The 17,253-nt window shown below is 37.4% G+C and overlaps 1 protein-coding gene across 1 annotated transcript; it reads right to left on the bottom strand.

The window, feature by feature from the left end:
- Positions 1-3,538: 3,538 nt before the first annotated feature.
- Positions 3,539-16,470, bottom strand: c1ql3a (complement component 1, q subcomponent-like 3a). Its single transcript, XM_040127191.1, has 2 exons — positions 15,571-16,470; positions 3,539-4,218 (listed from the first exon to the last, which is right to left on the bottom strand). Exons 1-2 carry the CDS (start codon positions 16,159-16,161, stop codon positions 4,039-4,041), a joined length of 771 nt encoding a protein of 256 aa, XP_039983125.1. The 5' UTR covers positions 16,162-16,470; the 3' UTR covers positions 3,539-4,038.
- Positions 16,471-17,253: the final 783 nt, after the last annotated feature.

Below are 17,253 nucleotides of genomic sequence, written 5' to 3'. Positions count from 1 at the left end.
GAGTGCTTGGCTAGCACTTTGATTCTGGCAACACCATGCTATTATCGTATTTAGTTATTTGCTTACGTACTGTAGAAAAACACAGTCATAGTATCGCATCATAAGCCAACTGATCTGCAACAGCAAATACGTTTTGTAGGAAACAAAATCTCTGACTGCATTATGTTCAGAGGCAACGTATTTTGTAATGAATGAAGCACCACATTTATTAACAACAGCGGAATCACAGGAGGTGGTTGGATTACAAGGCAGAGGCCATGGTTCATATCTGCAGTCCCATCTGTGGTTATATTTAGGCAACAAAAGCACTTTGGTTAAGGTTAGGGAAATATGGTGGTTTTGGGTAAATGTAAATCAACACGTTGATCTGAAGTCACTGTAAACTTTTTCAGTATCAAACCACACCACAATCTCTCCCTAATCTTAATCAAGTGCTGTGAGTGCCTAAACATAACCTTAAAAAGTAATGCTGTAGTCACTACCAGTGCATATTGTCCTGCAGATTCAATATTTTGGCAGAAAAAAAAATACATTGTCTGTGAACAATTATTGATAAGTTCACTATCGACGTATTTGCGACTTGCTTAATTCAGTTGCCAGTAAATTTCCTACAAAGCGTATTTGGTGTTGCAGTTTAGTCGTATGTAATTTTTAGGAGACGGTTGCATAAGCCATGATAAGTTTCTGACGGGAACCTTAAAACCTGGACCATGTGTTTAGCAATCATGCCCATCTTATACGTTACTGGACCTAGAAAATTAAAATGTGGTCAGTGAGGAAGGTAGGATGTAGGTAGGATGAGCAAGCACCAGAGCCAATCAAGCAAACAACATAAATTTACATCCTCAAAATGGCTATAAGGACACACATTATTGCAGTGTCTGAGCCATGGTGGTTGCGAATTGGTTGGAAATGGCACCAAGTCAGCCAAAAACACTATTAAATTACACTTCTGTCCCAGACACAACCAGATTTTTTTTTTAAAGTAGAACAACTTTGTTTCTGCAAAGAAAAGAACTTGGTAGATTTATATTTTATAATACTTTACTTTACATTTATATATATATTTTTTAGCAACTTTCTCTTTTATTTAACCATGTTTTTGAAGCAGACATATACATGATACATATGGTGGTTGCCAGCATTTATGGAACATCTCATTCGTTGACGTTTCTCCAGTTACCACCCACAATTCATGGGCAAAAAGAATGTGTTTACATACAATTCTGCACATTCCGTCTACTGCTCCTGCCAAAAGCTATTGTATGTTGGTAATGGCTCATTACAATTAAGAATTTATAGTCAAAGGGATGTGAGCTCAACAGCACAAATATCTGGTTTTTAATAACTGGATAACTGGATAATGACCGAAAAAATACTGCGAAAGCAACCCAAGAGCTTCTCAAGGCGAAGAAATGGAATATTCCTAAATGGCCAAGTCAGTCACCTGACCTCAAACCTATTTTTTTTTCACTTATTGAAGACAAAACCGAAGGCAGAAAGACCCACAAACAAGCAGCAACTCAAGGCAGCTGCAGTAAAGTCCTGACAAAGCATATCAAGGCAAGCAACTCGGCATTTGGTGATCTCCATAGGTTTCAGAATTCAGGCAGTCATTGACTGCAAAGGATTTTCATCTGAGTATTAAAACTTTTGAGTCTTTTAAAATGAGAAACTATGTATAAAAATGGCTGTAATTCCTCAATGGTAAATGCAATATTCTTGTTAAACCCCTTGAATTAAAGCTGAAAGTCTCCCCTTCAATCACATCTTGATGGCCTATTTTCAAATCCATTGTGGTGGTGTATAGAGACAAAATTACAAAAATTATGCCAAAATACTTATATAACTGTACATGTTGTATCTTGTTAGCTTGCAGACTAGTCACCAGTTTTGTCATTTGGGCTTTGTTCACAGTTAAAACAATTCAAAAACTCCAAAACATTTCAGATTTTGTTTACAGTCATTTCCAGCAGTTACTGGTCAAGGATGTGGTAGATGCAGAGACATCATTCTGATCTTCTCATCTGACTCTGGGGAGATGGCATACAAGTATGCTGTATTCAGGGCCATAGCCCAGGATTTTAGAAATATCAAGGTTGTGAGTCAAAAGTTGATCTGAAGTACTGGACTGACTATGGGGCTGTCCTAATACGCACACTTGCATTATCTATAAAAAGTCAAGTGCCTACTAGTATGAGGTTAAATTCCGTTAATTGCTGCAGTGCCCAAGTAGCCCTTAAGATGTTTATCAGAGCTTACTGGGGCACACTTTTTTCATAAGGACATCCCACTACTCACGCAAATACAAATACAGTACATGTAACAATTGAGTTCAGATGGTTTGTTGGAACAAATAAGTTGGATCAAGCATACAGTAAAGTATTACAATTACAATCACGTATAGGTATTCAGATATCAGATAATATTTTGATGGTTTTTGTCTAATAAAGTTTTTAAGGAAGGAATATACAAGTGCCTCTTAAAATCTTTGACAAAATCTCATGACATTTAATATTTATCTCGATAGTGATAGGTATATGATATTATTCCTATCAGTCCAATCACGGATTGTTAATATTATGTGGTAACAATATAGGGAGGTTCTACCATAACTTTGTACTGTTTGGACATGAATAATAACATCTATGCTGAATCCAACATGATTCTGTGGTTGTTCATGTAAACTTGAACTTCTTGATTGTCTCTCTGCTGATTAATGTCACTCCTACAACCCCCCAAAGGCTGCTACTGCCAACAGCTGGATTGGTATTGGGCAGAAGACCATTGTGAATTGTGGGATACATTTATGTCTGAATACTGCTCTGAAGCCGTATTAGAAGAAATGCGCATCATGTGTGGGTTCAAGCCCGCAAGTATGGGTATTGGGACAGAACCTCATTGTCGACCCGGTTCTTTCGACCACTATTGACTGAAGCTCAACATGTCTGCCCTCACTTCATTCTTCCACTAACCGCGTCCCTGAACGCCACCCAGCACCTCATGGTAAATTAGGCTTAAGGAAAAGACATTTAAAATGTGTAAAAATCCTTATATCTGCAGTAACATTTATTAAAGCATTTGTATAGCTTTTGTGTTAGTGGTGCTAAAAACTGATGATGAGGAATCAGCAAATTCTTAGATAATGACTAATATTAAAGTCAGAACTTGAGAAAATAAACATTGTGTAAAATGTGTATGGGCTGAAGTACTTTAAAAGTAAAGTGTTTTTTGATTACATATAATTAAAATTAATAATTTTCTTAATGATTTTATTCTATGAAAGAGGTAATTATATTTATAATAGGAGTATAATCTGCTGCAAGTGTACCATAATGCACCAGCTTTTCCATGCTATCCTCACAGCATGATATCAAAAAACAAAGAAAAACACACACACTGACTGAAGAGTTTCTTATCAATTATCACCATGAATATAGTTTATTATAATAGGTATTGGACAAAATCATCCCACAGTCAATTACCGGACACTAATTGACTTGACATTTTTTAGAACTACACGTTAGCTGATGCATTTCTGTTTGATTTCCCCTTTTCTACTTTCTCTTAGATTTTCCTTTCTTGACTTAAATGTTGTTTTTTGACAGACAGCTTGATTTGTTGACTGGGAGCTTATTTTGAAATCAGATTTAAGAGTGAAGGGTCTCTATCTGTCTACTTTCCCACACCCCCCAATACACACACAAACTCCTCCCTCTTCCTCCATCACTCCATCACAGATTACATTAACACATAGACATCACCTTTAAGTTCAGGTGTGATGTAATGGTATGAAGAGGGGATATGGTCCCACACTGAGAGTTCAGCCATTTCATTAATGTTATTGTCCAAAGTCATATTCACTGAGGACACTGAGGATGGCAGAATGTAGAAAATAAAATAATACACAGGTTATGAAGGTTGATTTTAATAGGTTTCTCCACACGTTTAAAAGTTTAAGTTCGAACATCTTATTTGTAGAGGGAAGATTTGTAGAAGGAGTGGGCCACATGGCTGAGGGCACGAATGTGTTGTTGTCTAGTCAGCATAGATGATGAATCCAGAGAAGGTGCTGTACTTGTTGTTGTTGCCGCCATGAGCTTTGCCTCCATCTAGTTTAATGTAGACCTCGTCTCCTGGCTCCAGATGCAGCACAGCACTGTTACTTGCATAGTCATAGTTCTGGTCCGCATCCTGGGCTATGGCACTGGCCCGCACCTGCAGGAAAGCGCACAGAAGCACATATGCACACACAAGCATGCACAAGTCATACACATTATATGAACAAATCAAAAGCACAAAAAGTCTGAAACAGGGCTTCAGACTTTTGTACAATAAGACTAGGTCAAAACCTAGTATATGGCAGGACCACCCTTTATCTTTGTTACTCTCCTACTCTGTGCTCACATATGCAGCAATGTAATACAGCCAGATTCCAAATAAAGCTGTGTTCATTTACTGCTGTTTCTGTTGTCAGACAATGGAACAAGTATGAAATAGTTACTGAAACATGGCCCATTAAGACTATATGTTAAACAGCAGTCACTTCCGAACCATTTCCAAGCTGCTGCTCTGCACTGCTAAAACCCTCATTTTATAACTGCGACATCGTCTGACACATACACATAAGATAAAAAACAGGCTGTGCTGTGATGTGCTGTGAGGTATATTTACTTGTAGAACTCAGTGAAAAAGTTAGAAGCTCATTGATGTCTATGCAGCTGCCGTGCGGTCAATTGAATGATACCAGAGAGAGGTGTGCCTGTGGAGGGAAAGCCTTGCAATCACGGGGGCAGTACTGATGACTATCTTCAATGGAAAGTAGCTAAGGCTTTTCCAAAAAGTCACTAGATTTGTTGCTAGGAGCTTTTGCGACGAAAAGTTGCTAAAGGGGTCTGAAAGGTTGGTAAATCTAGCAACAAAGGTGCTCCCTGATGATGCTATAAAAACTGTTTGCGTCAATCCATTTTGAAAGAGCAACAACCAGTGGGGAAACTCCAACACTCATCTGGCCAACCAATGGTGTAACTCAGTCATGCAGCATTCAGCTGACCAATGGTATAACTTAATCACTCGGTCAGTCAGCCGCGGACATTCCCATTTATAAGGCTGGCCTCGCTGTTGCAGTCCAGCCAGAAATTATAAGACTGGCCATTTTCAAATAAGGACATATGAACAGTTCCTTTTACGTGGCAAATATTAATACTTTGACTAAGTTTAGGGTTAGGTTTCAGCAGCTAAAATTACACATAATGCAATTTGGTTAGCATTATGTGTAAGATCAGCAACTTACACAAACATACACAAAAAAAACTTAGCTTAGAACTTAGAAATATCAACTTTACTAAAGCTTCAACTAACAAGAAGGAGGGTAAGGAGGCGGAAGTAGCTGCAGCAGTAAATAACAGAAAAGAACCACATTTGCATTACACCTACAGTTGTACTGCTGTGACAGCTCTGAGTTCCCATGACTGCAGTTTCACAGGTCTAACCAGAGTGAAATCAGAGCAATGTAGAAGCTTTATACCAAAGACAGCTCTGGGAAAATTATCTCAAAGAAAAGCCAAAACAGAAAATATAGGAGGGGGTGTACCATGCATGCTTCGCATGTATGAGCTCCTGGGTTCAATTGAAATGATCCCCAAGTGTGTTTTGGCTGGTCTGTCACCTGTAGGTCCCTGCGGTTGGTATGTCAATCAAGGTTCTTCTCTGGTCAGCCCTCACAGTGACGGAATTAACTCTCCATTGAAGTCATAATGGTAGAATCACTGCAAATCTTCTTAACCAACTTAAAAAAAATCCTAACCACTTGTACTATAGCTCTCTGCATACACTTTTAGTAGTGTATTTGGGAGGATTGCTTCTAATTTTTGATGACATTTAGCTTTTGTTCAACCAAGTTTGAATGCACTTTTGCCAAATGAATGTAGTGAAATGGATATGTAAGTGGTGAAAAACTGATTTTATCAAGTGATATTCAGTTTTTTAATGCTAGCAAAAGTTAACATGAATCACCTACCTAAGTTTAAACATAAATTAGTAAGAGTATCTGAACCTCTCTGGTAGGGATTATGGACAGTTATGTTGCAAAAACATAAACATAAACTAATCATATACTATAAACCTGTTATATTGAGCTTTTTCAGGTATTTTGACCCTCAGACAAGTCAGCCTCAGTAAATAATAAACCATGGTTATGACATTTCAAAACACTCAAGCTTATCGTTTAAATATTCAGCACCCAAAACAGAACTTAGTCATCCTGCAATACTAATATTCTAAAATGTTTTTCTTGTGGCCTGCAACTCCTATAGCTTAACTCCTATAACTCCTAAAGCTGGTTTTCAGTTGCCTGTCATGTTTTTAAATGGTTTAAATTAGGCTTACCGTCTGTGGCAGTTACCCTCTCCTGTCTGTAGTTCACTCACAGAAGCCAATCTGCCACTTGAGTATCTTAATGGCTGTGCTTTTGTAATCACATTTAAGTCAAACTACCTGGTCACTACTCGAAATAAAAACTCAAGGTGTTACATGTGCATAAAGCTTTAGATTAATTATTTCTTTCTCTAAAGGCTGCAAAAAAATATTGATCCCAATATTTGTTTTTATTAGTTTATATTTACTCTTAATTTATTTAAAAAAAAAACAAAATAAAACTTATCTTAAATCTGGATTAATGCTTCAGCTTTAGTCTGTTTAGTTCTGCACAACCAGAATACCTTGTGAGTCCATGCAACTGAGAAAAAAAAGTCCCTAGGTGTGGTCTTCAGATTTCTGGAAAGATCTTACTTGCAGTATCAGTGGAAACTAGGGATGTGCGCCATTAGCCGACTAAACTGGTTAAAGAAATTATTAATATTTTATTAATTTACAATGCTGGTAAACTGTTGTGTTAGGCTAGTCAATTGGTTTGAAGTTGTCTGTGTGTGTGTGTGTGTGTGTGTGTGTGTGTGTGTGTGTGTGTGTGTGTGTGTGTGTGTGTGTGTGTGTGTATCCTACAGGCTGTAGAGTTCATTTATAAGTGTAACTCATTCCTCCTTATGTTATATGTTATGTTATGTTATATATAAAAACCTAATCTTGGATCATTAACTCAACAGGGTACAGGTTACTGATGTCGAGTGAATTTCATGCTCATCTCACACTCATTTCTGCAACTGCAATATGATGATGACTGAAACTGATAATGAATTATAATTTATCATACACAAGAAAAATAATAATAGATAATCATAACATTTAAAAAAACAACATAGAGTAAATGAGCCAGCTAGGGACTCAGATTGATATCATGAAATCACCGCATCATGACCCAAAGCTAGATTTCGGGGGTTGTAAAAAATCCTGAATAACTTTACTTTTTTAAGATTATTTGCAGTATTTTGCTTTCATTTGGCATATCATAGAGAGCGATATCAAACAAAAGAGAGAGAGGGGTATAACATGCAACAAAGGTCCCTGAGTAGAATCAAGAATGTTGCAGTTATGTGGTACTTTAACTTTTAGGCTATCAAGCCTACACTCATATCCCTAATTTTGATATGCGCTCATTCAGTTCAGTCCCATCTTTATTTATGTCAGATTTTACAGCTTTCATTTCTGTCCAGAGTAGAGGAGGTCAGATTTAAACATCTCCCTGAGTTCTGGGTGCAAGTAATATTACCCTCATTCAGAACCTTGAGCTGGGCCTTCCAGTTGAACTCAATGTTGGGAATTGTGACTCCCAATAGTGAAAAGATCCTTTAGCAAGTTTTGAAAATGAAATTTTGAGATCTAAGCGTTTCAAAATATTGCTTTAATAGGTCTTTAAAGATTGTTCAGCTGTGCTGAAGTCTCAATGCTATAAATCAATCATCATCCTCCAATATTCCTGTCCAGCTCTGATGGATCATTTATAACCTTTTGGACCAAAGTTGTCAAGTGTGTCAAAACTCAGCATTTTATCCGCATTTATCATCATTTTGTATGCTGACAGACAAAATTCCCAGAGCTAACTCTGAGTTGGAGTGGCAATATCGGTAACATTTTCAGTGATAGCCAATCACTTGAGCTACCCTCATCCCCTTTATGCAGACTAACTGAATACATCAGAAGACAGAGGTGTGTTTTACTGGTGAATCTGATGTCTTTGAGAAAGAAAAAAGCATCATGAGTCCTGGTTGAAATGATTTGCAACCCTGAATTTTAGGTGCAGATTTTAGAATATCTTCAGAAATATATGCAAATTAACCAATTTTGATTTTTTATTTTTTTTATCTGAATATTTAATAAAATGTCCAAAGTTACTGAACAGCAACAACAAGCTTTCATATAGTTAAATAAAAAATACAGACATAACGCTTAACAAAATCCTCTTTTGATGAATTTAAATTAGTTCCTGAAACAAAATAAAAAACAAATAAGACTCACCTGTGCTTAATTTTCAGTGTTCACATGACCTGAATTGACAGATGAATGATGAATTTACTGCATAAAAAGGGGCTTACGAGAGCTGCCTGAGAGCATCAGAAATGCTATTATTAAAAAACAACAATTCCAAAGGTTGCATGGCAAATGCCAAAGATCTTAAAATCCCTCTTTCAACAGTTCATAATGTTAACAGGAAGTTTCATAGTCGTGGTGCTAAGAAGAAACTCAATGAGAAAAGTCTGTGAAGGCTGATGCGTATTGTGGAAATGACACCATGCAAGACATCTAAAGAGCTTCAGGCTGACCTCAAGCAATCTGGAGTGGTGGTTTCACCATATACCACACACTAAACCAAGTAGGGCTCCATGGGCAAAGGCCAAAGAGGCTACCATTATTGAAAGAAAGGCACAAAAACAATGTTTGCAAAAACTTTCAAAGATAACCCACAGTCTTTCTGGGATAATGTTCTACATCAGTTTGTTTATAGGAAGCCCATAAGGAAAAGAACACCCTACCTACACTCAAACATGGTTGAGGTTGTGTCATGCTGTGGGGCTTCTTTGCTGCCTCTGGTACTGGAGGCACTGAATGTATCAAAGTGATGATGAAATCAGAAGATTACCAAAGTATTTTAGAGCGAAATATGTGACCCAGTGTCAGAAAACTAGGTTTGAGGTGAAGGTCTTGGGTCTTTCAGCAGGACAACGACCCAAACCACGCATCCAGCAACACAAAAGAATGTTTGAAAAGGAAAAGATGGACTGATTTAAACTGGCCAGCAAGGGGTCCTGACCTAAATCCCATTGAAAACGTTTGGAGAGACCTGAAATCTGCAATTGCAAAATTGACTCCTGCAAACTTAAAAGAGCTTGAATGCATAGCAATGGAAGAGTTGCAGAAACTACCAGCAGTCAGGTGCAAGAAGCTTCTAGATGGCTACAAGAAATGTTTAGATGCTGTCATTGTTGCCAAAGGTTCTGCAAAAAAATTTTAGTGAAGGGTGCCAATAATTGTCTTTCAGGTAAATTTTGTGTTTGTATCATTTCACTATTATGCAAGTTTTGTTTTTAATTTTCATTTGTTCAGTAACCTTTGGCATTTTATTAAAATGTTTTGAATATACAAAATTGGTTAATTTGCACTTATTTCTAAGATATTCTAAATTCTGTACTTAAAATTCAGGGGTGCCAATAATTTCAACCAGAACTGTATACAATGCTGTCATTGAATTGTAATTGAGCAGTAGTTCAATAGTAGTTAATTTTGCAGTATAAGTTAAATGTCCATTATGACTGTCTTTTGACTTATTTTGTTGTTAGAAAGGTGTGTTGGACATATTTGGGCATGCCTAATAAAGCCACTACTGCAAAACCTTTGAGATATGAAAACTCCCCTTTCATGACAGAGAAAAATACATCCAGGTGAAATGTTTATACCGTTAAAATATACACCATTCAGCTACAACATAACGGTTTAAACACACAACTTCCCTTTACACTCCTCTGTTGCTCTTCCTTAAGTTTCTCACAGGTTTTCCATATAAAATATTCTTTATCAGGAGTTTTACATACCTGGCTCCCAGGTATGTATGAGAACTGGTATTAGAGCAGCTGAGTCGAGTCGAGTTGAGTCAAGTATACGGGTTTGTACGGGTACTGAATGATATCACCAGCGAGCACACACAGCAACCATAAGCCCCAAGGGGAAACATGTATCCGTCAGTTACTACCTGCCCTGCTTAAAGCAAGCTAAACTTTGTCGAACAATACCTAGGTGAGAGTAAATCTTTTCATATATATGGCTGGCAGTTAGTTTGGTAACATATAAGAGACAAGTAGGCGGGAGAAGGTGGAGGCGTTTGTTAGTGTCAGACTCAGAGTGTTGGCATATGACTATTTCCTGGCGGTATTACATACCACTGTAAACTTGATTCTTCTTGAACTTGCAAAAATACAAGTAGGAAAGATTAGTTCATTTATTTTTGGCCAGCACTAATTCACAGGGCCTTATCTGGGCATTTTGGTATTCCACTGGCGCCCCTGAGGGGATTGATGTTTTTATTACCATGTTTTAGTACAGTTAGAAAAATTTTACATTATTTTATTACTTTAAATTCAACTTCATTAATCTCCTATGTCATGTCATTAGCATAATCTTTCAATAAGCATCTTTCCATAAACACTAGTTGTGTTATTTATTATCCTGATTTTAATCATATTCAAGATATGATAGGGAAAATATGTTCAGGATATGATCTAGAACATAACCTAGTTATTCATATCTCTGTGTGATCCTAACATTATCCAGGTCACTGATTATCAGTGCAAGGGTGTCTCTGAAATCTCCACGTCCCAGGCCGCTCCTGTCATTTCTGTACTGCAGGAATTATCAGTATCTGACTTATGGATGTCCTGACTATATTTTTATGATCCAGCTTTAATTTCAATTCTATTTTTGACAATTTTTCCTTCATTATAAAACTTATGATGCACCGTATATGCCTGCATTTAAATTATTGAATCAATTAAGATTTTACAACAGAATAGCTCTTCACTGAGAGACTATAACCTAATCCTTTTCTATAATATTTTGTATATTGTATACTGTAGTATCTATAATATCCATACAGAGATGGATCTGTTGCAGAACAGTTTGGACAGAATTTAGACACACACTCATTAATGTCTGCATTAACAAAATACTGAAGTATTCAACAAACAGGAGCACTGTAAAGATGTGTACACCTGCAAAATGTCACTGAAAGAGACAAAAAACTACCATGTTTTAATATATTTTGTTCTCACATTGCTGTGTGGTCAGTGTTGTAATGGAGCAAAGTGTGGCGTTTTTGACAGCTGAGCAAATATCTTGATTTATATGTACTACCTATGAATCAAAATGCCTGGATTTAAAGGTCCAAATCTTTATCCTGTGGATCACTTTGAGACACCCTTACTATGCTTGCATTTCAGCATGCAGATAATAGTTCATCTTTATACATTTTTTTTTGTTAAACCTAATGACTTACTAACTACTACATGAGTAGAGTTGAGGACGCACGTGCAAACATATTATCTGTATCCCGATTATGAGTCTTATCCTGATGTGAATCATATCATGATGTTTGCAAAAAACACAAATAACCTGGTTATTCATACATTATTCTTACACAGCAGTGTAAGAGTCAGCCAGCAGGTTAATGATATGACAGCAAGAGTCAGTCCCCAACAGAAAGTCCCTCTACAGGGTCTGCCTTTAGCCTTCTCTCAGCACCAGTTGTTTAGTGCAAAGTCAGCAATGGGTTTATTTAACAATGTAATATGGACAGGGTGGATGTTATTGTGACAGACTGTTATTGTGACAAAAGAAAAAATGGCACTGGAAATTAATTGAAAAAGATTTCTTCCCTCTTGGCACCCCTCCAGCTGGTGGCGCCCTGTGGCCAAAAATGGCCCTGGTTGTTCACCAATCATCCCTCTTCTTGTTTAAGGCAGCAAGTGGGCTTGCAACACATTTTTTATTATTTTGTATTTTTAGCCTTATTGTTTCTTAGGTCTGAATGGAGACCATTTTAGTCTGCTGGTAGTATAAATATTTTGGTTTGAATATTATATAAAGCTTTTTCCATAAATCAAAAGGTTTGTAATTATTATCTTTTACTTAATTATCATATTAGATTTATATTAGGTTTAGGATTTTACATTTTTTTTAGTAGTGCAGTGATGGAAGAAGTATTCACATCATTTACTTAACTAAAAGTACCAATACCACTATTTAAAAATACTCCATTAGATGCATTAGAAAAATCTTACTTCAGTTAAGTTATTATCATAAAAATGTACTTAAATGATCAAAAGTAAAAATACTCATAATGCAGCAGTGATGCCCCAGTCAGAAAGAGTAATACAGATTATAATATATTGTATTATCTGTATATCCATACCGATGCATAAACATGTAAGCAGCATTTAATATTCTAGCTGGTTGACATGATCATATTTTTGTATGTAAAATTAAAATATTCAAAGTAATAAATATAGCAATCATATAATTTTAAGGAGTAAAAAGTACCATATTTGACTCGGGTATGTAGTTGAACAGATGAGTAAAATAGCATGAAATGGAAATACTCAAAATGCAAGTACCTCATAACTCTACTCAAGTACATAACTTGAGTATCTGGCGCTGTGGCAGTTCTGGAACTGCCACAGCGTCACAGTAATATTTTGAAACCTTTTCTATGCACTTTACCTTTTTCATTGTTTTTTTTTTTTTTTATGGTAACTACATTTTTTAACAAACTTTTTTTCCCAAAGTTCTTATTAAGTTAGAAAAAGGCCCTTTTCTCCAGTTTGTTACCAGCTTCCATATACTTATTCTCTGTCTATCTTTGAGATAAACATTTATTATTATAATCTTACTTAACAAAGGTAATAATCTGTCTAATGCAAGACAACAGCTGCATGCGACACCATGTTGACTCAACCAAGTTAACCAATATCAAATTTTTAGCATGCGTGCATATTCTCTCTTTCATCTTATAATTTCTAGGTTTATCTTTTCCTGGTGAGGAATGCATAAGACACATTTGCATTACATGTACTTGTTTCTTGGAATTTCAGGAGAACAGGCTGAAAATGAGGAGGCCCACAGACTGCTGAAGTCATGTTAAAGTGGGTATTACTTCGAAACAACTTCAAACTCAGCAAAAAATGATTGATCTTAATTGTATTTTTCTTTATTTGTTGGTTTAAAAGGTGCAGTGGTATAGACACAGGATGAAGTTGATGGAACCTGCATATAGAGTAGAGGACAAAGATTTATTTTTCAAGTTCATATGCCGTGAACTGATTGGCAGATGTCACCAGATGTTATGCTGTCTTTTTGCACTTTTCTTAAAACAAATGAAAAATATGCAAGTAGGTGTACTTTTTCCTTTTTTTTATATGAATTTAGAAATAATTTAAATCTGTCTATATCTTGAAAAAACACAGCATGTGGTTGATTGCTGCTAAAGAAACAAGTAAAACAACAATTTTAGAAAATTATTGAAACAAGATAATTTGCTTTTTCTTGGTAGAACTCATTAACACAAAAAAATACTTGGTAAGATGGAGATAACTTAAATCAATTAAATCACATGAAGCCACTTTTTATCAAATCAATCCAATGAGCAGTCTCAGCATGTGTTGATCATATACACAGAACTGTATTGTTTTCCCTTCTCAACATGTTTAGAAGTAGCACTAGTCCTAATTGAAACACGTCTTTCAGCATATGATTTGTCATGGTGTGCAGCTCTGCTGGTTTAATCCCAAAGATTTTTGCTGTGTTCGTTGCAGTTTGCAAAAGCTTTACAGTAGCAGTATGACAGGCCTGCCAGGATGTGCTTGTTGGTGCGATGCTGCAACGCTGGTTTGCCCCAAAGATTAGATCTGCTGCGTACAGTCTGATCACTAAAGAGATGCACAGAGAGCAGGACACAATGATGGAACAAACACACATTGGAGGAGACAGGAGGCGGCAAAGGGCCTTTGTAGGTCCTCAGTCATTATTATTATTATTATTATTATTATTAAATAGTTGTAGCAGTAGAAAGTGAAGTAGTCTTGAGCACTGTATTTTTTGATTTACTTCCCTTTTTTGAGTCTTTTTGTTTGTTTGCTTTTCTTTTTACATTATATTCAGTAGTAGTACAGTAAAGTAGTCTTGAGTACTGTATTTTTCATTTTTCATTTCATTTTTCTTTTTGCACTGTATTCAAAAAGAAAGTATTCTACTTTATTTTTGATGACTGTGTGTACCATACAGCGAACTGTTTGTAGTTGTAGCAGTGTTTTGAAAAACCTCCAAGGAACAGACATTGTGTAGGGGTATCTCAAATGCTGTAGAGGTATCTCAAACGCTGACCAATTATTTTTTCTTACTGCATTTATATAAGCATAACAGAATGTTATTTTCAGACATTCAGGTGATATTCCAAAAACTAATGAATTAAATTGGAAAGGAGCTGGAACATGCTTTAAATTTTAACAGACAAGAAGTTTAGAGGAATGCTACAGTAACGTGAAGTGTTTACCACACCACCTTTGCAAAATATATAGGCTATTTATATAATATATTTTTATATTTATTTATTTTTCTGCAAACATGCAATAAATATAATACATATATATAATGCATTTCTGCAACTTAAACAGCGTATGAGGTAGTAACACGTCTTACTACCTGGACCAGCAAAAATGGTATTATGTATATAATGCATTGAATGCATGAATAATGTACTACTCTGGAACGACCCATTCTTTAGAAAAATAACTTTTTATATACTTCAGTACAATTAAAAGTACAAAATTCTCATGCTTACAGTTTTGAATGCAGAACTTGTGTGAATATTTTTACAATGTAGTATTGCTATCTTACTAAAATATGTTCACCATGATTATTGGGTGTGAAAAAGATGGAAAAGATGGAGAAGTATACAATTAAACTTGTTGAGATCACAGAGAAATTGTCACTCTTGTTCTAATCTAATGAAATTTGAAAAAAGCTCAGAACAAACCAGATAATTTAGCCTATCTGAGGTACAAAACCCCAGGAGCCCCCCACAGCTTTGCTTTCCTGTTGAATTCACCTTACAGGTCTACAGACAGTTCAGGGTAACTGTAAACTCATAGTAGTAAGGAAAGTGGTAAGTATTCTTCTTCTCTTCAGATTCTGACCTCTGACCCTCTATCCCATTAAGACCATCAGCCTACAGTCCATGAAAAGGGTTTGCTTCCTGCCCCTGCTCATTCCCCCTTTTAGGTACCAGGTCCTTGTACAAGTGTTTGTGTCCAGACACACACAGACTCCATTTTTTGTTTCGTGTACATTCATACCTACACATGTTGACTAAACTGCTGGTAGTGATATCAGTGGATGCTTCGCTTATTTTATTGGGGTGCTGCATTATTAAGAGCTGCTGCGACATGCCTACACTGTAACTGTAGTCAATACTTTAGTATATACCAAACTGTATTTTACGTGTGACATGTATACTCTATAGGTCAATTAAACGGAGCGCTGGTTACCGCTCGCCTCCTAAAGCCAACCTGGAGACCCAGTGTAACACGTCAGACTGTGTAATTAATATGCTCTTACGTGCATAGTTTTTGTTACCTGATTGTTTTTGCACAGATCAGCCCACATGCTAGTGCCATCCCCTCCGCGCATCAGGACATGGTAAGTGAAGAAATAAATCCCGGGGATGGAGCAACTGAACTTCCCGGTGGTCGGATCGTAGTGGTTTCCCAGGTTGGTCACCACGTCGTCGAACTTGAGCACCTCGTAGCCCTCGTGTTGCTTTTTAAGCCCTGCGTAAAAGGCGATCTTGGGCACGGTGGTGTAGGTGGCCGCGCTAATTGCACCGGCAGCTGCGCTGGATCCCGGAGGTCCGGGTAAACCAGGTCTGCCCGGTTCACCTTTCTCTCCAGGTGGCCCCCTTGGACCGGCCGGTCCCGGCTCACCAGGAGATCCCCTTGGACCTGCCTTACCCGGCCGACCCGGTTCCCCTCTCGGACCTTGGATAAAAGTGGGTAAAGACTGCAAGAGGCTGTTGTCTCCGACCGTGTCAGCCGTGGCGGTACTGGACGGAGATTTGGTACCGTATGGGTCACACACCATCTTACAGGTACCAAGCATTTCGTAATGCGCTGCTGTCCCCGCTGAGTTGACCAGAAACGGGATGAGGATGACCAAAACCAGAACCATAACGACCCCCAGGACCCCCGCCGCTACCAGCCTCTTCCTGCCGACCAGCCGCGTGAGCGCAGGATGATCCTGTTGTCTGCTTTTGGGTGAAATTTTGTTGGATAGAGAGGTAACTATTTAAAGAAAAAAAAAATTAGCAGGGCTAAACTTTGTTGGTAATGGCAATTAACTTTTTGAAGCAGAGCCCCCCTCCCTTAGGCGTCCTCGTCTCTCTCCTCTTCACACTTTTTCTGCTGATGCACTGCTTATTCAAGTTTCTCTGAAAGTTCAGCCCTTACTGCTCGGTGATTTCCAAAAGCACTGGATTCAGCATCTCTGAGAAGCTCTGAAATCCAGACGTGGGGTCTGGCCCCTATTTGATCCACAGGTCCCGAACCAAAGTGTTTGTAGAGCAGCCGAACTCTTAAATGGATCAGGACCTAGTAGACGTCTGGATATTACAGAACGCTCAGAGTCAAAGGCTCACAGACTCAACAGGAACTTAGGAGAGAGAGAGAGAGAGAGAGGATCGAGATGCTCTGTCATCCAATAGAAAAAGGCCAGGTTATCCAAATGGGGTTCCATAACATTTTATCGAATCTGAATCCGGAACAAATCCACTAATCAAATTCCATATCTTTCAAGGTAGTTTGTTTGTTGGAGAATTAAGATATCTCCTTGTTGAAAAATAATCAGTCCTGTTTTTCTTTCCCTGAATATCATATCTAAACCAAAGAGATTCTGCTGTGCTGAAAGGGTGTAGGGCTTTCACCACATATTTAGCCACTGCTCTGTGACATCCATTAACCCTGTCCAGACTAATTTTTCCATTTGCTGCTAGGGAAAACGTGTTTACCCCTCACTGGGAGGCTGTGCTACAGCTGCAGAAGTAAAAACAACGTGGAAATAATATTCAATCTACTTTATTATTCAGCAAATATCAACTAAATAAATCATTTTTCTACAGGTCACAGAAATGTTTAAGGCTGTTTTCCATGTTCAGTCAGTCTATCTGAGAGAGATTGTGAATGAAAAGAGATTGTTGAGCGGCAGAGTTTAATGAATCTGGATATTTTACCAACGTCCAACGCTCAGACCAACCTCTCTGTTTGA

This window comes from Xiphias gladius, chromosome 5, assembly GCF_016859285.1.
Source record: "Xiphias gladius isolate SHS-SW01 ecotype Sanya breed wild chromosome 5, ASM1685928v1, whole genome shotgun sequence".
Taxonomy (NCBI): Eukaryota; Metazoa; Chordata; class Actinopteri; order Istiophoriformes; family Xiphiidae; genus Xiphias; species Xiphias gladius.
This window is presented reverse-complemented; position numbering and strand designations above follow the sequence as displayed.